Raw genomic sequence first — 27,989 nt, 5'->3', positions numbered from 1 at the left:
TAGATATGTTGTGATGTTTGATCGCTCAATTTCGTTGACAAATAAGATTCCTGTAACCCATGGTGCTGTGAAATAAACCAGGTGCATAAACCCTAAAACAGACATTTAAAATCTACAAATCTTAGTCCTTAAAATGAACTTAAATTAAATGACTTGATACTATCCGTAATGTGGATATCAATCTTTCCTGCCAATAAAATAGCTTTTGCAACACACATTATTCACTTGAGATCACAGCACATTTGAGAACAGCTTGACCATTCCGCCAAACAGAAAAGTATTTAATCACTAGGTTAGGAAATCAAGAAACAATCGCTAACCACTGCTTTCATTGTAAAAAAATAATACAAGTGGAAACACTATAAAATAACAGCATAAATTACACTGAATAGAATATGAGAATATAACTACTGAAAAGCAGTAAAATGACTAAGGTATCTTTTATTGAAAAGCAAACAAATCTTAAGTAAAAAGATGGGAGGACAAAGAAATCAGGGAGGGAAATAAATTCAACATTTATCACATTTCATCAGGAGAGAGCTGGACAGGGTTTGGGGACTGAACATTGGTTTGAAGAAAGAAGAAAATTTTAAAATCGTCCAGAGCGTTCTCGATCTCTTGACCTCCGTCTCTCTCTGTCTCTTCCTCCACCCTCTCTTCCTCCACCTCTGTTGCGTTCCCTGGAACGAGAGCGGCGTTCACGGGAACGCGAGCGGGAGCGATGTCTGTGTAGGAGAGAGAATTAATTTACCAATGAGAGCAAAAACTGTCCATTTATACACTACCAAAAATACTGTACCAAACGTTGGGGTAATTCAGCAAGTAAGCATTAAATTAATCAAAAGTGATGGTCTTTTCACAATATTATAACATATTTAAAACTTAAATTCCGCCAACAGCCTTCCGTAAAAAAAAAAAAAAAGTTTTGAAAAAAAAAAAAAGGAGTTGAAAGTGCCATCTCGCAATTCAAGATATGCGCACTTTCAACACTTTTCCCACAATAGGCAATCGGCAGAGCTTTCATTTTTAAAGATGGACATTTTTCTTACATAAACGCAGCAATCCCCCTCAGAAGCCCCCAGAGCCATGTGGAGCATGTTATTTGACGGACAGATGCAATTTTTATGGACTTCAAAAATAGCTACAACTACTGCCAAAGCGTGGATTAGCCAGGACTTTTTAAATATAACTTATCTGAAAGAAGAATATATACACCTAGGATGACATGAGGGTGAGTGAATCGTGGGCTAATTTTAATTTATGGGTGAACTATGCCTTTCAGCATTAATTTCAACATATGGTATATAAAAAATAAAAAAAATTCAGCAATAGATAAAGGCTTAAACAGAACTGCAAACTCCTCAGAGTAAAAAAAGTGACGGGGTGGGGTGGGGTGTTATAGATATAAATAAAATTAAAAATGCAGTAAAAAAACGTAATATAGTGAAATATTATTCTGATCAATATCTGTTCGCTACGTGAATGTATAGTAAAGTGTCATTTATTTCTGTGATCAAAGCTGATTTTATAATCATTTCTCCAGTCTTCAGTTTCACTAATCATTCTCATATTAGGATTCGATGCTCAACAAACATTTATGATTCTTACAGTGTTGAAAACAGTTTTGCTGCTCATGGTGCTGCTTCATTTTTGCGGAAACCACCATACCATTCAAACATTTGTGGTAAAATTAAAAAAGAGAGAAATTAATACATTTGTTGATCAGACATAGGCTACATTAAATTGATCACAAGTGATATTTTTAATTTTACAAAAGGTAATAATTTATTTAATAAATGCTGTCCATTGAACTCTCATCAAAGAATCTTGAAAAATAAAATGTATCACGGTTTCCACAACATTTTTAAGCAGCACAACTGTTTTCAACACAGATAATAATCAAAATAGTTTTCTTGATAAATCCTCATATGAGAATGATTAGTGAAGGATCATATGACACTGAAGACTGGAGTAATGATGATAAATTCAGCTTTGATCACAGGAATAAATTACACTTTACTATATTCACATAGAAAAAGGCTGTTTTCATTTGTAATGGTATTTCACAATATTACTGTTTTAACTGTATTTTTTGATTAAATAAATGCAGCTTTGGTGAGCAGAAGATAAACATTTCAAAAGCTGTCAGTTAGCACTGCATTATTCATATGATATAGGCCTACTTTATTATCAATAAATAGCCTACATTGAGATGGCTTGAAAAACACACGTAGGGCATATATTGCCACACTCGTCTGATTGTCGTCGTCACGTTTCAGCTCATAACGATTCTTTTCCTTCAGCTGCAGCTCCAGCGTGACAGTAAGTTTCTACAAATCCGCTTTTGGACTTTCTGTGAGAGAGTGCCCGCCTCATATTTAGATACGAATAAAATGACAGGTCATGCACAGATTAATTTTTTTCTCTGAATTTAAATCTTAATGTATTCACATTGGTTTCTATGTATAAATACACTTGCCCGTGACCTCAAGAAGCACGCAATCAACCGAGGTAAAGAAAGCTGTCGTTAGCGTCCCTGTTAACTTGCCCGCATTCGTGCAGGGAACGCCGGTTCGAATCCCGCTCGGAGTGGGTCGACTAGGATCGGGGAGACCCAGTAAACGTGCAGGGGATGAAAATACACTTTATTAAAAGTGAGGGGGACACGAATATGAGGCGGGCGCTCTCTCATAAAGTCCAAAAGCGGATTTGTAGAAACTTACTGTCACGCTGTAGCTGCAGCTGAAGAAAAAGAATCGTTATGAGCTGAAACGTGACGACGACAATCAGACGAGTGCGGCAATATACGCCCTACGTGTGTTTTTCAAGCCATCTCAATGTAGGCTATTTATTGATAATAAAGTAGGCCTATATCATATGAATAATGCAGTGCTAACTGACAGCTTTTGAAATGTTTATCTTCTGCTCACCAAAGCTGCATTTATTTAATCAAAAATACAGTTAAAACAGTATATATCAGGGCTCTACGCTAACTTTTTTCTTGAGGAGCACTTGTGCTCCTAATTTAAAAAAATTAGGAGCACAGTCAAAAATTTAGGAGCACATTCTAATCCATCAAACACATTCCAATTATAACTTTCCCATTACAGGACGATATTTGACCTTTAATGTCCAGGGTCATTTTTACCATTATAAGAGCAATGTTTTCTAATCTAATTAAATGTATGCATCATCTGTCAATTTCTTAAATTCAACATAATTCTGACATAATATTATCATTAACTTCTGAGAGTACAGCACTAATACACACACACACACACACACACACACAAAAAGCAGAACTGGACTTCATACAATCAAACACCTATGCATTTAATGCATTAATGCATGGGTTAATGTTGTATGAATGTTTTACATATAAGTTTTTGAATTTAGAAATATGTACAAATTAAACTTTAAAAGTTTAATATTTTAAATAAAAAGCCAATGCAAAGTATAAATATGAAAATAAAACCGCCAGTAGGTGGCGGCAAGTCATTCAGTCAATAGTTCAAAACACAGATTCATTTGAATCGAATCGCTTGGAGATGCGAATCAGTTCTGGTGTGGCTTTGATTTTCACAAATAGACAGTGTTGTCGCTAAAACGTTGCTACTCATTATCAACTTGTCTATTAGATTTTTGTACGAGATCAGTATCACACATGCAATCATGCCAATACTCGGAGCTTTAGCAAGCCGTAACTTTTGGCGCTCTGGCGCTTCATTAACAGAACCGCATGCGCCTCGCGGAAGAACATTCAACTCTCTGTTTGTGGTGAGTCCATATTAGGGTTAAAATACGAGTCACGCAGATATTGTGCTAATCCGCAGCGGGAATAACTTGTTTTGTGTGTACAGTGATTCAGAATAAGACAAAAACCCGGTTTGGAAAAAATCTTCATGATATACTTGCTCATTCTATACATTTAGTATTTTTTTAAACAGCATGAGTGATAAAGATTAACTCAAGGGCTTTTTAAATGTATTATTAATACATTATTGTTTGATGGCATTTATGCCCCAAGCATCCGCTAATTTCTGAGCTTGTTTATGATAATCCAAATGTGGTATTTCCAGTTCATTTTTATTTGGCTGTAAATAAACAGCGCGAGGCGTCTGGTAAAGTGCGCATGGCTGCGTCGTCCATAGACCGAAAAAAAAAAATCACACACGTTTCACTTTGTAAACAATCGTTTTTTTAAGTGTAGTCCGTCACACACGTTTTTGCACTTCTTCTGCTGACTGAAGTCATGAAAAGCAGTTGATTGAAGTAGGAAACGTAGCCTGTCAGTTTCTCAGTGTTGATTCACTCCGTGTTGTAGTTTTGATTCCGATTGTATTACACATCCATTCATGAGAATAGATCGGGTCACTCGCACTGGTGCGCCTAAATATTTTTTCACAGTCGCACGCAGTAATTTTTAGGCGTAAATGCGCCCAAAATGGGCGTTATGTAGAGCCCTGTATATATATTAGGGCTGTCCTCGACTAAGGATTTAGACAATCGAAACAGAATTGTCGAATCTCTCTATGGTCGACTAATAGTCGAATCATCTGTGTGTGTGAATGGGTTGGGAGGGGCACGACACTGTCAGCAGGAGGGTAAAACTATTTTTATTTTCCTTTACACACTGCACACAGCAACAACTTTTAATAAAGTGACCAAAACTGCCTGCCAACTAAGAGACGAACTGACAATGGCTTTCTTATTTAGGTTTAAATAGCCTAAAAGGTAATGTGGTGGATAAACATTAATAAACCGTTTTCTCATAACATGTTAAAGCCGCGATCGAAATACAGAGCATCACACAAATATATAAAAGAACATTTTGATGAATAAACCTAAAAAAATACCTGCCTAGAGAGGAAAAGAACACTTTGAGTGCGTTTACATGCACGTTCTGAAACCGATCGTGAAGGACTCGAAGCCCAGCTTCGAACCCAGGACTCGGATCTCACACCGCCACCTGACGCGCACATTTTATACACGCGAGCTCAATTTTGAATTGACTGACAGATGAGCTGCACGAAAGCGCTCTGTGGTGCAGCAGGATTTTAAACAACTTCCCGAGTGGCCACGGACAGGCGCTGAATGCTGCCGCTGATGTGCGTACACTCATTGAACGTGTTCTAATTTTAAAAGCGCGGTGCGAAGCTCAGCGCCCTTATAGGGGTCACACACTGATGCTCAGCTCAGCTCAGCGCCGCGACACGTCTTTAAAATATTGAGCACCCCCGTATTGCCAAAATGGTATGATCCTCGTTTCATAACACCCGCGAAGATTCGACCGTGAGATCGGTGGTCGAATCAGGCTCCGCTTATCGATGCATCTAATCTTCGACTATTCGAGGTCACCCAATATATATATATATATATATTTTTTTTTATACATATCTAAAAAATTTTTGCAAGGTTAACCATTTGAACAGAAAGTCAGTATGCTATTATAATAAGGACCTTTTATCTTCATAGCAGATAATTATGAATCAAGACCTTATAGAGGCATAATGACACAAATGTTAGATCTCACGTTACTCAATTGTTTTGTAACGATCATCATGCGTTTGAGCTTGCTTAGACATACCTCTTCCTTCTGCGACCATACAGTTCTCTTCTGAGTTCCCTTGAGATTGGCTTCAGGTGCATGAAATTGCAGAAGCCACCTCGAGTGCACTCTCTGCAGGAAGACACAAGTAGTGCAGTCAACCACAGTGAAGTCAGTGAAAAGCAATTTAAAGGTGAAGTATGTGAGATTTTTCTGTTAAAATATAGGGCATTGTGATGAAACGCTCTACAATGGACACTTTTATAATGCCGTTGCCAAATCGATACTTTTAAAATGGTACCAGTGCCTAAAGCGATAAAATTAAAATTAAAAAAAGCCACAAAACCATGGTGGATAACATTAAAATGGCTTTTTATTGAAAAATAAATTCTAAAAATCTTTTAAATTGAACAATTTATTCAAAGCTTGAAGCATATATATATAAATATGAAGTATATATGTAAATATATAAATACAAAACACAATTTACTCAAATTCACAGTAAAAACCTAAGTTACCGAATCCAACTACATGCCTAATTTAACACTAAATTACATTAACATTACTGATAACAGCTAAGTATTTGGTATGCTACAAACCAGCTTCAAGGATCAGCAGCACTTTTGCAGAAATATGAACATATTCTAAATTTTAGAAAGCATTGCCTTGTTTCCATGGAGACAGATGTAACTTTTATATTTTTCTTTTTTTCAAAATATTCACAAACTGATTTTCAATTGTGTATGTAAATGTGGATTTAACTGTACATCCTTTACACCCCTGTTGGGTTTGGACGCATCCTGTGTAATGCACCTCCATTGTACTCGGCCCCTTGCATTAGCTGTCATATTTCTTTCTACTCAGTCCAAAGGGTACCATGATAAAGAATTCGACATCCTTGTGAAAGTATCTTTTCGTTGTCATACGAACGCCTTTAAGGTGTTTCCAAAGAGTGCCACGATTTGCCATAAAAGTTTTTAATGGTAGGCAATTATTTTGCATATGCAAAGACATGTCCAATACATTTCCAGCGACGTTGCACAAGCACCGAGGAGGACAGGGGTTCCTTTAGGCCACAGCATTCACAGACCTGTTCATTTGAGATTAAATCAGACCAACGGATTTTGGTTGTGTCTTAGGTGGTTGAATATTTCCATCTTTTTTTGTTAATCAGCTTTCAGAGGCCACGTTTCAGAGACATACAATAGAGTGGCCCGAACTATAGCATAATATATTCTTGTTTTCGTTTTGATTCAGATGTCATGTCTATTCCAGAAATATTTCAGTGCCGCAAAGATTGAGGATGCTCTTTGTATTCTTGTTTGAACTTCTTCATCCGAGCTTCCTATTAGGGCAATGTTGCTTCCTAAATATGTGAAAGAGGTGACATTTTTCATTGGTTCACTTTTGATGGTTTGGTTGTTATTGGGGTTTCTGGGGGTCAGTGTTGGCAGTCATGTATTTACATTTTTGCCACAGAACAGAAGCTGTCATTTGGGTAATATGATCAATTATTATTTGAATAGAACCCTTAGATTCAGCAAGAACTGCTATGTCATCTGCAATAATAAGATCAGGGATTGTTCGTTCTGATGGGTACAGGGCTATCATCTAGCACATAGAGTCGGATTTATATCATGTGAATTGATCCACGTCTCACAAAACACATAAGAAGTAACTGCTGAACTGGTAGAAGATTAGGGTAAACTATATAGTTACTATACACTGTGCTAGATATAAATAAGAAATTATAACTGAAAGGATTGTTATCGCGAGTTTCATAGACATCAGTGTGTGTTTTTTGCAAGTACGTAAGTGTATTTAAATGTCTGAAACGGAAAATAAACATTGTGTTTGAAAGCACTGAATAGTGGTGATGTGTGATGAGCGCTGAGCACACGTGTCTGGCTTGGCGCCCACCAAAGCACATTTAAATTTAAGTGGCATGGAAACGAGGCACCAAAATCTGTGTTCAGATTCGGTCCAGTTACATACTGGTTATAAAGGTACTAGGGCTGCAACAACTGATCAATAAAATCGATAATAACTGAATGAAAATAATCAATAATGATACTACTCATTAATCGATTAGTCGGGTCTGCTTTCTGTTTGCAAATCTTCCACCAGTCATGCCAAATTACAGCATTGAATAATGCATTTTTATGGACAAAATGCGCATCTAGAAATAGTGGAGTGGAAACTGCTGATGCAGGAAAGGCATGTGATCCAAGGGCCCAAAACATGAGAAGTCTTTATTTTAAGCTTCAAGCGAATGCATTAGTGTAACATACTCTGTTATGCTCTTGATATGCGTGTACGTCCTTAGCGCAAAACAGTCATTTTACAGGTTATCCTCTGAACTATATAGAGGACAGTAGTTATATCTTCACCTGTAAATGCTACTAATTCACGCGAGTATTTCCGTTTTGCATTAAAACGCGTTCCAACAGTCAGTCAAACTTCACTGAACCAGCACCGGTGCGGCGGGAGCACATGCGCGTCAAACAGACAGAACGCAATCGAGAGAGGGGGACCATTGATATTCAGCGTAAAAACATTAATTTATCGGAAATATTTGTTGTTGGACACAAAATTTATGTTTAAGAGTTAACATGTTAAGACAGTAGTAACTGTAAAGGGATAACAGCGTGAATATAAATATTGAATATAAATGCAAGATGTACAGGACAGAAATGACAGAAACAAATACGGTCCATAGAGTGTGTGTTCCTGCAGAACATCCTCCCTGGTAGCCCTGTTTGTGTTTTTCTTTAATATAATTTTAATGTAGGGATTTACTTATACTTAGTAATTTTTTTGCAAATAATGTAGGCTACACCACAGATACACCCTTATGGAAATGAACCATGGTTATATTAGATAGTAAAATCATGTTTTTATTATAATAAAACCATGCTTTCACCGTATTGATTACCATTTGTATAACCACACACATACAATATTAACCTATGGATTTGAAGCAAAACAATGGTTAATTTATGGTTACCATTGAATAACTAGTTATATTGTAACAAAATATTTATTTATTTATTAATATTGTTTTTGTTTGTTTTGTTCATTGTAAAACCATGGTTTAATTTTGGAATGGTGATACATTGACTGTGTGTGTTCATAGCACTCAGCTGACGTGTTTGTTTGAAGTACAGCATTGGATAGGTTCCCATAGGTATATTAGTTGTATATAGTAGGTATTTCAGTCACCAACCCTACTCTTTAATACCATTATTGCCTTTTAAATTTCTGTATAATAGAATGTGTGCAACACTCTCTGCTGGATTGATCACTTACCCCATTTCATACTGTCGACAACAGGCCTCTCTGAAATCGGTGACAGGCGAGAGCTCAGCATGGATGGGCTGGCCATTAAACCAGCGGTTATTCAAGTTAATCACCGCTTTCTCTGCATCTTCCTCACGGCGGAACTACACACACACACACACAGACACACACAAGGTCCTTATTATAATAGCATACTGACTTTTTCATTCTGTAAAACTTAGTAAACACTGTCTTAAAAAGGTGCAATATAAATAAAGCTTTACACGAAGTAAGGTTTTTGGTTGTTTCTTTGAAATAGGGGGTGATTTATGCATTTAGTTCATAAGATGCATTTAACCATGATAAAGCATTGGTGATAATTTCCAAGTGACTTTTAATAATAATAATAATAAAATGCATTATTTAGCTTTTTTTAATTTTAATTATTAAAACCTTTCAGCGTTACATTATATGATTACTCCATCACTTAAGTGCTACTAAACCATTCAAGCACGATGAGATGCAAAAGAACTCGCTCTCACTCTGATATCAATATTAGGAAGTAAAAAAAGTCAGATGGAAATGTGTTCCATTATTCTTTATGTGTATATTATCAGTACCAGTTAAAAGTTTGGAGACACTTTCCCATTGGTATGTTCTTTTCAGGTTTTTCATGTCTAAACTAGACTTTCAGGTTGGCTACAACAGAAACAGTAATCAAATGTAAAATAAAACTTCCTAGTCTTGACTGTAAAAATATACATTAACCCTAATTAAAGTTATTCATTCCTGAGCTGTGATTGATTTCTGTCTTTTGTCATCTCGTCCAATAGGAGAAAATGCTTCCCTGCCATTGACAAGATTCTCCGGCTTCCCATGTTTTAACTGTTATAAGTTAGAGGGCGCCATTACGCTTCTTCTGAACAAGTACAGAGATCTTTCTGATCAAAACACAGATGAAGCTCCAGCAGAAATGAGCGATCTCATAAGCAGATGCATATGTAAAATAATGTGATCATCATCAAACAGCATAAATCCAAATTGCAAAAATGTTACTGAATGAAATGTGGACCCAGGACAAGCCGTAGGACCATGAAGTTTTGGGGGTGTCTACTCCATATGCATTTTGATCAACATTCTGAATCCCATCTGGATGTAGTTATTGAAGAAAAAAAAACAAGAAAAAAAAAAACACGATTTTCTCAGCTTTCCCCCAAAATCTAGCTCTTTTTTTCATGAAACATACCCACATTCAAGTGTTGATTAAAGAAAAAGAATGCACGAAGCTTGAATAAAACAGGGTTTGTTCTCTCTTTAGATATATTGCATGTTCAGATATTCATACAAGATATTATGTGGGCCCCAAAACGCTAATGGTGACTGGCAAAGTTAACGTTCTCGTGTGACATAACTGACTAGGTTTAAGATGATACTCGACAAGACATTTTGACAATTGTGTGTGAATATTTGCATGCGTTTATATCGGTGACATATCTGCGGCATATATGCCGATGCCAATATATCTGCGACAGGCTCATATCAGTTGATAAGATTGGCAGATCGGTCGGGCTCTAATAATAATAAATATAGCTGCAAGCAGCGATACAGTGCCATAGCTCATTACATACTTCGGTCACTACTCTTATAATTAGGGCTTTAATGCAAGATGTTAAATGTGATCAGCATGATAAGAGGAATCAGACATTCCAAGTTATCTTTCTAGAACAAAGGGGTCTAAAGTAATTACCAATTGAAAAGAGAATTGGAGCGTGTGGTTGTGCTATAGAGTTGGTCCTAGACACTCCAAAAATGCTCAAGAGTTTTATTGAGAACCACCCCTATCAGTGTGCCAAATTTCATCATTAAGTTTTATAGGGCTGCTAATAACACCCATGCAGGAGTAATACAAAATAAAAAAACAATTACATTAGGAGCTACAGGACTAAACAGTAGTAGTTGTAATAATAATGGTAACACTTTAGTATGGGGAACACATTCACTATTAACTACGCCTTTAGCCTCAATAAAACCCTAATTTACTGCTTATTACTAGTTAGTAAGGTGCTTTTAAGTTTAGGTATTCGGTAGGATTAAGGGATGTAGAATAAGGGCATGCAGAATAAGGCAATAAAGTTCTAATAAAAAGCCAATATCCTAGTAATATGCATGCTAATAAGAAACTAGGTAATAGTTAATAACAACCTTAAAATAAAGTGTTACCATAATAATAATGTCAGCTGAGCAATATTTTTACAGTTGCACAAAAACAAAAAAAATGCACCAGGTACCAAGTAACAGACTAAATACATAATTAAATTTCAAGTTAACTGTTTTAAAGGGTTACTTCACCGCTTTTTCATTTTAAACTATGTTATTCCCTTAACTTAAACGAGTTTTTACATACCTCTCTCGTCTCAGTGCGTGCACTTAATCTCTCTGACGTGCGGTGATGATCTGATAGCATTTAGCTTAGCCCACTAAGCCCAGTTCATTCACTATTGAACCAAACAGAGATCAAGTTAGAAGTACCAAACACCTCCACGTTTCCCCTATTTAAATACAGTTACACGAATAGTTGAACGATCAAGTATGGTGACAAAATAAAACGTGGTACTTCTCTAATCGGATTAAAAAGGAGAACTATAATGTGTGGCGGAATAGCACTTCTGAGAGTACTTTGGCTCGGGGCAGTAAAAAGTCCCGGCCGAAATATCTTCCCTCACATCTCCCTATTGACAGAAATGAGAGAGTAAGGGGGAGGTGTGAGGAAAGATGTTTCGGCCGGGACTTTTTACTGCGCCGAACCGAAGTACTCTCAGAAGTGCTAATCCGCCATACATTATAGTTCTCCTTTTTAATCCGATTAGAGAAGTACCACGTTTTATTTTGTCACCATACTTGATCGTTCAACTATTCGTGTAACTGTATTTAAATAGGGGAAACGTGGAGGTGTTTGGTACTTCTAACTTGATCTCTGTTTGGTTCCATAGTGAATGAACTGGGCTTAGTGGGCTAAGCTAAACGCTATCAGATCATCACCGCACGTCAGAGAGATTAAGTGCACGCACTGAGACGAGAGAGGTATGTAAAAACTCGTTTTAGTTAAGGGAATAAAATAGTTTAATATGAAAAAGCGGTGAAGTATCCCTTTAAGTAGTCAGTAACTAACAAGAGCAATATGAATATACAATGTACGGTCAGAGGTATGAGTATACTGGCGTTTACTTCCCCTCACATAGGCATGGCAGTATTGTAAATTCTCTCACCTTCACGTAGACATTTCCCACCAGGTGATCTCCTAAATTATCACACACATTCATCTCCTCAACCTCTCCATATTTTTCCTCCATTTCAGTGAAGACCTCCTGTAAACAATAAACGCAAAAAGAATGATTACAGCCTAAAAACAAAACTGATGCAACAAATGTGTTCAGTAGTCTGAAAGAATTGTCCTAATGTGACACTGGACCAAAAAACATAAAAAACAAAAACAAGTTCGGTAAGATATTAATAATACATTTCAAATAACGGTTTTCTATTTCAATGTTTTAAAGTGAATCTATTTATTCATTTAAATTTATATTACTTTACTGTCACACACATATCTTCTCTCAGTGTGTGCAAGTTCTCTTTCGTCTTGAATGTTTAAACTGGAAAGGCTTAAATGAGTTCAGTTTAAACAACATGTGGTGTTTCAGTTCTTAACTGAAAGTGCAGATGGCACTCACATACAAGAGAAACCATATTCTGGATGTGTTAAAAGATTTTAGATTATCCGCGGTGCAAATGCATGCTTAATCGTGGGTGGAAAACAATACGGTTCGATTTTTTTCATAAAACCGTTCCACCCATACCTGTTACTGTACCTTATACAGCCGATGATTGCGTCATGTGCCACATTACAAACCCCCATAGTGAAAACGTGAATTTTGAAGCAGCCATGTTCAATAAATAACTAGATAAGGCAACTTGGGGTGTGAGTGTGCAGCGCACGACTACGTTGTATAATAAAAAGTAAAGTAACGTCACGTTATGTTTAAATAAGAATTTATTTTACTCAAATAAAAAACCCATTATAAAACCCAAGGAAAATCTCATAGGAACCAGTGGTGAATTAGACTTTGGGTTTTGATGTCATACCTGCACCACTCCATTTTACCATGACTTTAAAAGACCACCTACCTCAAAGAACTCATCATAGTGTTCCTGCATCTCCACATCACTTACAGCATCTGAAGAAAAAAGAGAGAAGACACCGCAATCAGATACAGTAATGACTTCAGCAACTCTCTGATGCTGTTCGTTATATGTAGTCTGACTTCAAGCCACTACAGCACATCATGCAAGATGTGTATTAATCAAGACTTACTTATGCCATCAGCAGACTGAGCTGTGTTTTGTGGGTTCCGGTAAATGTTCAACAGAGCAATGGTCTGAAACACAAACCAAAGGCGAGTTACAAAGCAAATCTAGCAGAAGATTGCAGAACTACATTACAGGCTCACCATTGCAAAAAACAAACAAACAAAAAAACTGGTGCATAATTTACCTGGCTGAACGTGGGTTTGTTATGGAGTCTGGAGCATCGGTCTCCATGGCGACATGCTCCAATTTTAAAGTAGAAAGAGCAATTAACCCTGTTTGAAAGAAGGGAGGTTCAAAATACATAACGTGCACTTGGTCTGATTTGTTCACACACACACACAATGATAAGTTTGGCTATCTGTTCATTTGACTATTTCTTCCCAAGATATTAAATCATAAGTTAACGAGAAGTCAAACTCAGCTAAATGCTATAAGGAAACGGATGTGATTTTGCTATGAATAAGATCGATCAGCAACACAATGAATGAGACGCACTACAGTCACGGTTGGACTGAAAAAAACAATGTAAAAACCAAAATAAGCATTTTGATATAACTTATGATGTTTATTCCGCATATGAAAGCTCTTCGGTGTAAAAACAAAATGTATAATTATTATTATTGTTTTTGTTTTACAAGAGGCGAGGTTGGCAAACAGGTCATATAATAACCACACGAGGCATGATATAGGAAATGCAAATAACCTTATATTTAGCCCGTAATCACCGGTTTTCAACAGTGCATACGACAACTACGCATAATCAAATGCACGCAATATTTTAAGAAGAATGTATACTTACTTGTCTTTTTCTGTACCGAAAATCGACGCCAAGTACTCGGCCATTTTGAAAAAAGAAAGACGGTGGGCGCTTTTTCTCTACTGGAGGTTCAAGAACAAGAGACGCTGAACACCGAGAGCCAGAGTATTGCCACCTAGTGTAGTGATGCGCGAACTGAAGGGCTTCTTCTTTTTCGTTTCATGGCGGTCGGCAAACCATTTCGCCACCTACTGGGTTGAAGTGTGACTGTGAGTTAATCTGTTAATGGGGTGCGAGAGAAAGAAAATAAAATGAAACACTAAATCAGTGGTCCACTTTCCTGCTGAGTTTACCCTCATCTAAAACAAAAGTGTGTGTGTATATATATATATATATATATATATATATATATATATATAGAGAGAGAGAGAGAGAGAGAGAGAGAGAGAGAGAGAGAGAGAGAGAGAGAGAGAGAGAGAGAGAGAGAGAGAGAGAGTCTAACTTAGCCTATATACCGTATTTATTATAAATGCCCTTATAAAATATAAATAACGTGCTAATCTTGTCTAGTTAAAGTTTGTTTCAAATCATTTGAACCTCGCAAAATGATTCACTGATTCAAAGCGTTCGAAATGCCACATGCATGCCGGTGATCTCTGCAGGTCAGAATAGTGGAAATGCAACAAAAACTCAGTCCAAACCCTATGGTCCAAACATGCATAAACCCACTGCAAATGTTCTATTGAAACAAAGTAAAATCTATCAAATGCACTAATCATCTAATAAGATTAAATGTCTGTATAGCCTACGTGTTCTTTTATCAAGTTTCAGGGCTTGTTTTGTTTGTTCCACCATGGTTGGCTCAGCTAAACAGGCAAAAAAACAAAAACAAAGTCAGTGAATAAGACTCAAAAGACTGTTATACCAGCAGGGGACAGTAACGAACTGCTTATGGAGCAGTAGAGTATGTGAGCGGAATGGAATGGCAACAATTTCGAGACACCCCTCGCTGCAGCCTGTAGCACGATGACGTTGCTGGATCAGATCCAATACGTACTGGATGGTGGATCGTTATTGAAGTATTACTGGACAGCATCAGAGGTTGTAAGGAACATCTTTACTGGGGATAAATGTGCTCAACATCACACTACATCCGGTATACGTACACAGCGTATTACATCATCACGTATTACGTATCACAACATCCCCCCTGTTTAACATAAGTGTGTAACATTTCAGGTAACCAAGACAATTCGATTGATTTTTGATAGGGTGCACACTATGACAATAATGAACAATAACAACCTGTTTAGTCAAGTGTGCAGAAATAAGCATTCAGTCTCTATTTGGTACTATTGTATTGCTTGACATTCCATTCAGCTTCACACATAGTCCTTGTATTGCACTGGCTTGATTATGATCCGTCCAGATCTTGTGCATTTTGGTCTTGTTGTCTCAGTGCCTGTGTTGTCAGTTTTTGTTTCAAGAGGTTGTGTGACTTTGTTTTCAGCTGGATTCTTGTGGTTTTGTTCAACCACATCTTTTTTTGGTGTTTCGGCGAACTGTACCTTCTTCTGGATTTTCTGTGTGTGTGTAGAATACATTTCACGGAGGTGGCTCCTGGTACGTCTGATTGTGTTTCCATTTGGTGTTTGGATTAGGTAACTTCTTGGCTCCTTGCAGCTCTCCACAATAGTCCCTGGGCGCCATGTTTTCCTCTCCTTGTCCAGTACTCTTACACACTGTCCACGAAACAATGGAGGTAAGTCTCTACCACTGCATTGATCATGATGTGTTTTCATCCGTGTCGTCATTTTTTCCAGGTGCTGTCTGTGTTCCAGCTTACCCGGATCTGCATGACTCGGTAGCAGTGTGGTGATAGGTCTACCAAAGAGTAGTTCTGCAGGGGATGGTAACTCACAGTCAATGGGTGTCGCCCGAACTTGCATTAGAGCCACTTGTACATCTCCTTTGTGCTGTATTGTCTTTTTGATGATGGCTTTGATGTGTCTCACATGTCTTTCAATAAATCCATTGCTTTTTGGATAATGTGGTGAACTTGTGGTGTGTTTTATTCCCCAGTCGGCTATGAATTTCTTGAAAGGTTGTCCTGTGTACTGTGGTCCATTGTCTGTCATTATTTCATCTGGACGACCAAATAAAGACATGTAACTTTGCATTTTTTGTGCAACTGCATGGCTGCTTACTGGCGTAGGCATTTCATCAACCAATGGATACTTGGAATACCTGTCCACGGTAAGTAGGTACTGATGTCCATGAATTTCAAACATATCAGATGATAGGTATTGCCATGGCTTTGTGGGTGTTTTGTGTGGAATGAGAGGTTCTTTTGGTTGTGCATCTTGATTTTCTGCACAGGTACGGCAAGATCTGCACATTTTTTCGATGTCTGTATTTATCTTAGTCCAATATACACTTTCTCGAGCCAACCTGCGTGTTTTTTCAATTCCTTGGTGGGCTGCATGGAGTTGAGTCAGGATGTCGCTGGTCATGCATTCTGGTATAAGAACTTGTCTGCCTTTAAATACAACTCCTGCTTCTATGGCAAGTTCGTCTCGGAAAGGCCAGTAGCTGCGTAGATCTTTTGGCAGGTCTTGAATCCTGTCTGGCCATCCCTGATGGATGATTTCTTTCAGAGCACTGAGCTTGGGGTCTTTTGCGGTCTCATGTCTGAGAATCTCCTGCTTGTTTGGGGAGAAGTTTACAATTGCAACAGTATGATGCTCAGGGTCTTCAAATTCTGTATCCAGCCCATCAATGCGTTCATCAAGTTCAATGTCTTCATTGTTTTCAGGGTTTGGCAGGCGGCTGAGAGTGTCGGCTAGAATCATTTGGCTTCCAGGACGATACACGATGTTGTAGTTGTATCCCTGTGTTTTGATCAGCATGCGTTGTAGCCTGGGGGGAGCAGAATGCAGAGGTTTTGTGCATATGGTGACGAGAGGTTTGTGGTCGGTTACTACGGTGAATGATTTGCCGTAGAGGTATGTGTGGTATCGCTGCATACCATACACAATAGCAAGCATTTCTCTTTCAATGTTGCTGTATCTTGATTGACATTCAGTTAGCGTCTTTGAACCAAAAGCAATGGGTCTGCTGTCTTGCACCAGTGCTACACCAATGCCTCTCTGTGATGCATCCACCTCCAGTGTGAGGGTGATTGCTGGGTTGTAGTACCGTAAGCAGGCATCAACAGTCAATGTTGTCTTTAGGTCATCAAAGCATTTCTGATAATCAGTGTCCCATGTCCACTGTGAGTCGCTTTTTAGCAAACCTCTCAGGTTGTGGGCTTTATCCGCAAACTTTGGTATGTAGGGTGACAGGTAGTTTAGCATGCCCATGAATCGATGCAGGTCATCTTTGCTTTGTGGTGTTGGCATTTTTTGTATATCGTGGATTTTGGCTGGATCTGGTCTGATGCCTTTGTCTGTGTACAGGTTGCCGAAGAAAGAAATGCTCTGCTGTTTGATGACACACTTATCACTGTTAAACACCAGGCCTGTTTCCACAGCTCTTTCCATTAGGCTTATCAGATTCCTGTCGTGATCCTCTTCGTCAACTCCGCATACTGCAACGTCATCTGCTATGCTAATTACACCATGAAGACCTTCAAGAATTTGGTCCATTTTGGCTTGGAAAAGGTCTTGGGACACACTGAGACCGAATGGTAGACGTCTCCAGCAGTATCTGCCAAAAGGGGTGCGGAACGTAGTTAGAATTTGTGACTCTTCGTCAAGATGTATCGACCAGTATCCAGCTTTTGCGTCTAGTTTGCTGAACACTTTTGCGTTTGCAAATTTTGGGTTTAGTTCTTCCACAGTTGGAATTTTGTGAGGACACCTCTTCAGGCTCGCATTTAGTTTCTGTGGGTCTAAGCAGATTCGAAGTGAACCGTCTTTCTTTGTGCTGAAGGCAAGACTCGAACACCAATCCGTGTGCTCTTCAACTTTTCGCAGGACTCCCTGATCGATAAGTTTGTTCAGCTCATTTTGAAGCTTGTCCTTGATGTGGATGCTGCATTTGCGTGGTGGGTCGATGAATGGATTGGCACTTTCCTTGAGAATGAGCCTAGCTGTGCCGCTGAAATTGCCAATTTTGTCAAATTGGTCTGGATATTTCTCTTTTAGTTCACTGATGCTTTTTATGTGTCGTTGGGTACTCTCTTTTGATTGTCTTCCTTCATGTCCATTGTTTTCCCGTTCAGACATCACATCGACGTTTACTGTCACGAGGTTGAGAAGCTCACTTGTGGGTAGTCCAACCACAGCTGGTCCAGGTACGTCAACAATATAGAATTTTGCATCTATCCACCTGGAGTTTTTGTATTGGCATGGCATATTGATGGTTCCAAAGCAAGCAATCACATCACCAGTGTATGATGTTAATTTCACATTGGATGCTGGTTTTAGGTGCTCCATGCTTTGTGGTGATGCACCATACATCTGTTTAAATGTACGCAGTGGAAGTGTGTTTCCAGATGCCCCAGTGTCTATTTTCAGGCGAAGCGTATATCCATGACCTTGCAGGAGAGGTGGTTTAACATTCAGAGTTGTAAATGCCTCATCTCTGGGTGGTTTAACATGGATGCTATGCATGCACTTTGCACTAATGGTGATGGAGTAAAAGTGTTTTTGGTATGTATACTCATCATCGTTTTTAGTGCCGTCTACAACATTGATGCTGTGTTCGTCTCTGGGTTTGTAGTCTTTTCTTGCATTTGTTTGGCTTTGGTATCTGTTGCGTGTTCGTGACTTACTTCTTCTGAACTGACTGGATTGCTGTCTCGGTCGTCTGCTCTTTTTGCAGCATTTTGCCCAGTGGCCTCTGTTACCACACATAGAGCATGTATCATTGTATGCAGGGCACTGCCTTGGCTTGTGATTTGTGTCACAGTTTTGACATGTTCGTCCTCTTGTTATAGCATGGACATTTTCAGTGTGTGTCATGCCAAGCTGCTGTATCTGTTCATTACCAGCTGCTAAGGCTTCATATTTTCGCCCGTCTGCTAGTACGTCAGCAATGGGGTGACCTTTAGGCTTACTATATAGATCATTTCTTAAAGCATCAAAGGGAGTACTGGCAATGATAAGTTCAACTAGACGTTCATTGAGCTCTTCATCAGTGAACTGACATTTCAGTGCTAAAGTTCTAGCTCTGGTCACAAAGTCATCGATGCTCTCGTTTGTTTTTTGTCTATATTGCATGAGATGGAGCCTGTGGATTCTGAAATTCACATTTATCTTTAGTTGTCCTTCAAAGAAATTCCACAAGGTGTCAGGTTTTCTCTTATCTGCATCACTAAGCCCACTCGCATTGAGTCGTTTTAATCCTTCATCACCAATGCCACGACATATTTTCCTAGCTTGTTTTGCTTCATCTGATATTTCTTCATCTTCCAGGTAAAGATTCATTTTTTGTCTGAATAAGGACATTGCTTCACTCAGATCAGGGTCAGACCAGTTCATCATTGGTAGGTGTGCTGCCATGTTAATGTTTATCTTTTACTCACGTTGCAGGTAGTTGTATAGTGTTGTGTTCTCTGGACCATTAGCAATTATCACGCAGACAATGCTCGTTCACGATCCCACACAGACATACAAAAGACCGCGTCACGGACTGATCTCCCGTTTAGGCGTTCAGCACAGCTGGACACGATTAAGCTAGCGTCACTTTGCTTACGAACACAACATATGCGCGGATGATAACACGGTTGTTTACCGCTGCCACCATGAAGTATTACTGGACAGCATCAGAGGTTGTAAGGAACATCTTTACTGGGGATAAATGTGCTCAACATCACACTACATCCGGTATACGTACACAGCGTATTACATCATCACGTATTACGTATCACAACAGTTATGGCAATGTCAATTATACAGATCTCTGAGTTAATTTATAATGCGTATGTGCTAGTCATAAAGTATGATCATTATTGTATATGATGTTCTAAACTGTGTAGTTGTAGTACTGCTGATGAATAGTATTAAGTAGGCTAATTTTTGATTAATAAATCATCTTTTCATAAATGTGATGCCTAAATTATCCTAGTTTCGCTGTACATGCATGCAAAACAGTTAATTTTTATATATTCTGATCATACTTGCTGTTGAGTGGAAGGAAAAATGAGTCAAGTAATTGTCTCTGTAATTTTAATCCTCAATGCAACACGATCTGTAAAGAACTTTAAAATACCAGAACACATTCAAGGGAAAATGCAAAACGCGTGTCCTGATGGCGTGAGCATATTATTAATCGTTACTTTTGCGCGAGCGGTTTGAGTATTTATCTATCCAGCAAAACTCTCCTGAGCATTCAATATCCTCAAAACTCTTCTGCGCATGCGTTTATGACGTCATCGAATTGTGAATGAAACCACCGCGCATGCGCGTCCAGTACATATTGGATCTGATCCAGTACGTCATCGTGCTACAGGCTGCAGCGAGGACTTCTTGACAATTTCCCAATAATTTCCCAATTCCCACTCCTCGCTCACTGACATCAGAAACACCGCTCCAAGGAAATAGAGGGTATGCATCAACGTCATGCTTTCCCGCCAGAACACAGCCTCAGCCGGGCTGCACACTGTGAAAGGTTACAGGGCTCTCAAGTTGAACTGAGTTCAGAGTGAGATTTTGGCCGTGGCGGCAGCAACGGGGTTTCGCTGGGTACGGGGGTCTGATATGAAAAATGACACAAATTCGTACAAATAAAAAAATATGCATTTAATGTGTGTGTGTGTGTGTGTGTGTGTGTGTGTGTGTGTGTGTGTGTGTGTGTGTGTGTGTGTGTGTGAATATTCAAGCTGTTTATCCATTTTTTCCCCATTTGGCGGATTGGAACCGAGTGTGATTAAAACAAAAATAAAAATATGAGGGGAAAAAAACACTCAAGGTTTGTTCATTTATTCTCATAGGGAGAGTCGATATGATAAATGAATGCTTTCTTAGTTTTTCCGTTTGGAAGACAAAAAGGAAAAAACAAATTATCCGAAGGTACACGGACCGCCAAGTAAGCATGTTTCGCAAAATTCTAGCCTATTGCTTTAGTTGTAGCACGATCCCTCTCCATGATTGCAAAGTTGTAAATGCGGTAAATATAGGCAGGTTACTTCCGTGTACACACAAATGACTTCCTTTACACTGAAATGACTTCCTTTTACACTGAAAAGTTCACACATCCACATATGAAATCACTCGCACATCCACATATGAAATCACTCGCATTTACATTTATACACAACTAAAGCATGCATCCACGTTTTATTTTGTATGTATGCGCGTTTTATGGATGTGTATGCGCGCATCGAGTTTATTGTATGTGTGAGTGTTTATAGGGCTTGGGCGTCATGACGTCATTACTTGGCGTGGCGGCCATGTTGATGGCATCCTTTACTACTACTCGGACTACTGCGCACTGTTTATAGACGTACTCCCTCTCAGTCGTGTGTCTTAATTTGATTATTTTGGCGTTATTTCAACTATGGTAAACCGTTGCTGCATTTTGGGGTGTAACAGCGCAACACATAATCACCATGGGAAATATCGAAAATGGATTAACTTTCCACCGCTTTCATGCTTGGAGGCGCAACCACGGACAAGAAGTAATAACAGTACGATGTGCAAAAAGCAAGAATTGTCACAGAATCAGATGTTTTTTTTTAGTGTTTATCTGCAAGTAGTGCAACCTGAGAACACAGAAATGTGGAATGCTTCAAGGTAAAAGGTAACAAATAAAAAATGAACACAGAAAACGGAGTGCAAGTTGTGAGAGACGGTGTTAACATTAAGTGACATGGCATCTGACGCACAGGAGCCAATGGCATATGTCGCACACGCAGTGGCACTTCCGGTTCTCATTGGCATATGTCAGTGGATAGTGACATGTTTCGCGACCGGTCGCGACACACGCAGTGGCACTTCCGGTTCTCATTGGCATAAGTCAGTGGATAGTGACGTGTCACTGACACTGTCACGAAACGCTGACACTGGCAGTGACACTGAGTCGCGGAACATGTCGCTGTATGTCCTGAAAATATCCTATTTTCGTGACTTTTTTCCCCTCTTAAATAAATGTTAATCTAACTTGTTAAATTTAGTAATATGTGTTAGTTTGTGACAAGCAGTATCCGAGTGGCATGTGCAACTGAATGATTTATGCAATGCCAATATAATTAGTTGTGAAATATTAAAGCCATGACTGAGTAGGCCTAAGTATGCAAAAAATAAATTTGATAAAGTATTTACAAATTTGTCTTAACATATCAGACTCTGATACTATCAGATACTGTTTTTGCTACCGTCAAACTTGCAAACAAAATGTCAAATACACCACCCGTTGATGTTTCTCAACTGTCTTAAGTTATGGTGTATCTTTGTGCTGGCTATACTGACACCTAGAGGAGAGCGTGCAGCATGATGCAAAATTAAAGCTTTACTACAGTAACGGATGCGACTGTTAATGTGATATTTGTAGTGACTTATGATGGTTTGTATGGAGGGATTTTTCAGTCAGATTATAAACTAAAAGTCTAAAACTAAAAGTCTTAAACCAAAACTTAAAATCTAAATTTGAAACTTAAAGTCCAAGTCGAAAATGAATTTGGTATTTAGGATTGGGCATTTGGTATTTAGGATATGGCATTTTCTATTTAGGATTGGGCATTTTCTATTTAGGGTTGGGCATTTGGTCATTTAGCCATTTAGGATTGAGGATTGGGGATTTGGGGATTTAGGATTGGGAATTTGGTATTTAGGATTGGGCATTTAATCATTTAGCCATTTAGGATTGAGGATTGGGGATTTAGGATTGGGCATTTGAGGATTGAGGATTGGGGAGTGTATGCAAATTAGGAGGCGTGGCCCAAATACTGGAGGCTGGGTTTGAAATGGCTGGTGCGCAGACGCACCTTATGGACAGCAGAGGGAGCTCCCAGTGCTAAGGAGCACACTTTAATGAAACCAAACGGAGCGAGTGAGCGGCTTGAGCGAGGACTGTGCGATGATAACTTCAATTTAATGACAGCTTTGTAACATTTGTGGCCTCAAACACAAAGTCACCAGTGAAAGGAGTGCTATCGGTCTGACGACGAGAAAGCAGCAGACAGTGCAGCAGGTAAGATGCTAACATTAGCTACTAGTTATATAAGCTGATATTGCTAATATGCTTTAGTAGGGAATTATTATATTGGGACATGCTGCCTTGTTTTTTAAACTGCGGTTAACCCCTCTGACATTAGTAGATACACTCCTTTCCCATTGCCACTAGATGGTCTTGTTTATGTTTATTTCTTTTTTGCTATATAGCCTATATACATTTTATTAAGATTGTGAGAGTATATGTATGTGTATATATATATATATATATATATATATATATAAACAAGGTTAGGAAAGCAATCATGAAGGCCAGTGACGATGTAACAGCAGGGTTTTTGTGCAGTGTAAAAAGGACCGCAATATATTGCTATATTATGCTCTGACTGACATCGTCTTAACGTATACATACATACACACACAACATATGACATCAAAGAGAGTAGACGCTCCTTATGCTTTTGCATCGCAGTACTTTGATGTCATAAACCGATAGGTCTTGCAGTGTGCAGCGTTCAAGTCGAACAAGCCTAATTTCTTTTCTCTCACAATCTTAATAAAATGTATATAGGCTATATAGCAAAAAAGAAAAAAACATAAACAAGACCATCTAGTGGCAATGGGAAAGGAGTGTATCTACTAATGTCAGAGGGGTTAACCGCAGTTTAAAAAACAAGGCAGCATGTCCCAATATAATAATTCCCTACTAAAGCATATTAGCAATATCAGCTTATATAACTAGTAGCTAATGTTAGCATCTTACCTGCTGCACTGTCTGCTGCTTTCTCGTCGTCAGACCGATAGCACTCCTTTCACTGGTGACTTTGTGTTTGAGGCCACAAATGTTACAAAGCTGTCATTAAGTTGAAGTTATCGCACAGTCCTCGCTCAAGCCGCTCACTCGCTCCGTTTGGTTTCATTAAAGTGTGCTCCTTAGCACTGGGAGCTCCCTCTGCTGTCCATAAGGTGCATCTGCGCACCAGCCATTTCAAACCCAGCCTCCAGTATTTGGGCCACGCCTCCTAATTTGCATACACTCCCCAATGCTCAATCCTCAAATGCCCAATCCTAAATCCCCAATCCTCAATCCTAAATGGCTAAATGATTAAATGCCCAATCCTAAATACCAAATTCCCAATCCTAAATCCCCAAATCCCCAATCCTCAATCCTAAATGGCTAAATGACCAAATGCCCAACCCTAAATAGAAAATGCCCAATCCTAAATAGAAAATGCCCTATCCTAAATACCAAATGCCCAATCCTAAATACCAAATTCATTTTCGACTTGGACTTTAAGTTTCAAATTTAGATTTTTAGTTTTGGTTTAAGACTTTTAGTTTTAGACTTTTAGTTTATAATCTGACTGAAAAATCCCTCCATAGGTTTGTACGTGTTTTCTAGGACGTGCAGTTTGCGTGATCAACAACATTGGCACCAATATTGGCATTGCATAAATCATTCAGTGGCACATGCCACTCAGATACTGCTTGTCACAAACTAACACATATTACCAAATTTAACAAGTTAGATTAACATTTATTTAAGAGAGGAAAAAAGTCACGAAAATAGGATATTTATTTTGGCTTTTGTGCCACAATTACGTGAGTATAGTTGTTCAGCTCATCTGCCAGTGAGTGTCACATACAGCGAGATGTTCCGCGACTAAGTGTCACTGCCAGTGTCAGCGTTTCGTGACAGTGTCAGTGACACATGTCACTATCCACTGACATATGCCAATGAGAACCGGAAGTGCCACTGCGTGTGTCGCGACATGTGCCATTGGCTCCTGTGCGTCAGATGCCATGTCACTTAATGTTAATACTGCTACTGGAAGTTGTTGCACTTTATATAACGGAGTGCACTTTATATAACAACAATAAATACACTTTTTAAAAAAAAATAATTATTTCAATACTATATAAGCAAATAAATAGGTATCTATAAAATAACAACAAAAGACACAGAAAATGGAGGAAGTGCAAATTATAAATATAGTAAACAATAACATTGCAATAACAAATAAAAACGGAGGCAGAGAAATTTCTTATATTTTATAAAAATAATAATAATAATATATACGTTTCGGTTAGACTTTACTTCGATAGTCCACTTTAAACATTCTACTAACTATGTACGTTTTCAACAGCATGTCAACTAACACTAATTAGAGTATTAACTGTACTGTTAGTAGACTGGTAGGTTATGGTTATATGTGTTGGGTTCGGGTTAGTAGAATAAGTTGAATTGTAGTTGCAAAGTTACTTATAGTCAGTAGAATGTCTGTTGGGGACCAACAAAATAAAGTTTTCGTCGTCGTCGGTGCTCCGCTCTTTCTTTGGAAATTCATGTGGATCCAAAACTTTAATAGTTCCGATTTTGTCTCTATAGCGGTCCCTGCCTTCCCTATTTAACGTATCCCGGTAAATTCCACATCCCTTTCAGGATTTTAACATGTTTTTTCTTTCTCCCAACTCTGCTTCTCCTCATTCGAATTGCTGTATGTTTACATTCGCGAGGCCATCAACATGGCCGCGACGTCCCAGAATGCAACGCGGCGCCCAAGCCCTTATATGCATGGAAGTTTATATGTATATGCGAGTGAGTATAGGTGTATTTGCCAAGGGGGTAATCTAGCACTCGGAAAGCGTTCCACCCCTAGGGGCTGCCATTGCTAACCAAGCCACCACCTGCTGTTAGCATCCCATTGACTCCCATTCATTTTTGAGTCACTTTGACAGTGAATAACTTTACATCTGAGACGTTTAAAGACTCCATTTGTCCATTGTTTATTTCTAAAGAAACACGACAATGTATAAAAGGTTCCATTACCTTGTATCTTACACTATCGACCCGCAGAAGCTGTTTTTGTAAAAATAGGCTAACTATTGCGTCATAACCAACGCGACCCTGTCGCACAGTTGAGAAATTACCGTATAGACCTGAGGAGACGCTCGCAGGCAATCTTTTACTGTCTATGAGACAGTCGGGGGGACGTGGAGACATGTCCTGGAGACTAGTCTGATAAAGTCAAGGGAGAAGAATGGGGAGAAGCCCATAGTGAGCCAAAAGCAACGGGAGAAAATATTTAAACAACGTGATTCAGCTTTCGCTTTCCACATCTACTAGAAGACCTACAGCTGTCAGACAGGAGGCTCACGTCACATCTACGTCGTCAAGCTCAGTCTGAGCCTGCGCAGTTCGCTCAGCCATCAGGAAGTGAGTGCCCCTAGGTTGACTTCATTCTTTCGCCGTTGACGTCAATGGGAACGCTCGGTCCATTTCTTTTACTGTCTATGGTATTTGCATGGAAGTTTATATGTATGTGCGAGTATTTATAGGTGCATATGCATGGAAGTTTATATGTGTATGCGAGTATTTATAGGTGTATATGCATGTAAGTTTATATGTATATGCGAGTATTCATAGGTCTATGCGTGCGTCAAGTTTATATGTATATGCAAGTTATTCACAAGTGTGTATGCATTCATTACTAACATTATATGTATTGGTATGGATTTCATATTAGTGTGCACGTGTATTTCATATATGTATTTTGAACATCCAATAGTATACATGTATATGCCAGTAATGTATAGGTGTATATGCACGTGTTATGTATTGATAAGCGAAGTTTGATTTAAATCCTACGTGGCGCCTCATAAACACTTGAGCAGTGAGTGATTCCAAGTATAATGTTGTAGAACATTACAAATATGTCTGTGATTGGCTACATTACTCACCGAAGCGAAAACACGTTGGAATGTAATTATTTACATTTAAAGGGTAACTAAACCCCTGTTCACAGCCTAACTCCGCCCTCTGGCAATATTTGAAAAATGCTGCAAAAGTGGGCAGAGCCCAGCGGAGACAGAGGGGACGAGATGAGGGCGGGGATGAGCGGGAGACCCGTAGTGACAACTTGTTTGACAGTTGTCAGACTCGCAAAGATGGATAGTGACTGGAGTGAGGACAGTAGTTTTGCAACAGAGCAGTCATCTAAACTAGAGGACTTTTCTCCACAACCTTCACCTGAAGTGGACTGGAGGAGGGTGAAATGTCTGTAGACACAGAGTTTGTAGGCTCAAACTGCTTTAACTCCCGATGCCGACGATGCTTTCATTCATTCATTCATTCTTGCTAGCGAAGCAGCAGCGCAAGAGAGAATGAGATCACTAACTAATCTATGAACACTGAACAGCCATATACTTATACTGAATGCCACTAAAAAAGCGCAGGACCAATAAGTTCAAACCTAATAGCCTATTACAACAGATTTCCTCATATTAAATATTCCTCATGCATTAAATAAAAGTTAGACTACATACCAGCAGTCTAGCACGTTACGGATTTGTTGTTTGTTACCACGGCAACCATTTGCGTGTCAGGGTTTGTCTGAAACAAGCCTGCAGTCTCCCTCTCATTTACCATAGACAGTAAAAGAAATGGACGGAGGGATCCCATTGCCTTCTACGGCGTTAAGTGATGTCAGTATAGGAGCACTGATTTCCTGATGGCTGAGCGAACTGCGCAGGCTCAGACTGAGCTTGACGACGTAGATGTGACGTGAGCCTCCTGTCTGACAGCTGTAGGTCTTCTAGTAGTTGTGGAAAGTGAAAGCTGAATCACGTTTAAATATTTTATCCCGTTGCTTTTGGCTCACTACGGGCTTCTCCCCATTCTTTCCCCTTGACTTTATCAGACTTTATGTCTACACGTCCCCCCGACTGTCTCATAGACAGTAAAAGATTGCCTGCGAGCGCCTCCTCAGGTCTATACGGTAATTTCTCAACTGTGCGACAGAGTCGCGTTGGTTATGACGCAATAGTTAGCCTATTTTTACAAAAACAGCTTCTACGGGGCGATAGTGTAAGATACAAGGTAACGGAGCCTTTTATGCATTGTTGTGTTTCTTTAGAAATAAAC

The 27,989-nt window shown here is 39.0% G+C and overlaps 1 protein-coding gene across 1 annotated transcript; it reads right to left on the bottom strand.

Annotated features, from left to right (window-relative positions):
* Positions 1 to 421: 421 nt before the first annotated feature.
* Positions 422 to 14,142, bottom strand: u2af1 (U2 small nuclear RNA auxiliary factor 1). Its single transcript, XM_067443408.1, has 8 exons — positions 13,992 to 14,142; positions 13,377 to 13,464; positions 13,197 to 13,260; positions 13,010 to 13,059; positions 12,094 to 12,192; positions 8,858 to 8,991; positions 5,588 to 5,680; positions 422 to 725 (listed from the first exon to the last, which is right to left on the bottom strand). Exons 1-8 carry the CDS (start codon positions 14,033 to 14,035, stop codon positions 590 to 592), a joined length of 708 nt encoding a protein of 235 aa, XP_067299509.1. The 5' UTR covers positions 14,036 to 14,142; the 3' UTR covers positions 422 to 589.
* Positions 14,143 to 27,989: the final 13,847 nt, after the last annotated feature.

The sequence above is a fragment of the Pseudorasbora parva genome, chromosome 5 (assembly GCF_024679245.1).
Source record: "Pseudorasbora parva isolate DD20220531a chromosome 5, ASM2467924v1, whole genome shotgun sequence".
In the NCBI taxonomy this organism is placed as follows: Eukaryota; Metazoa; Chordata; class Actinopteri; order Cypriniformes; family Gobionidae; genus Pseudorasbora; species Pseudorasbora parva.
Note: the sequence above shows the minus strand (reverse complement) of the source record. Positions and strands in the feature narration are given on the sequence as shown.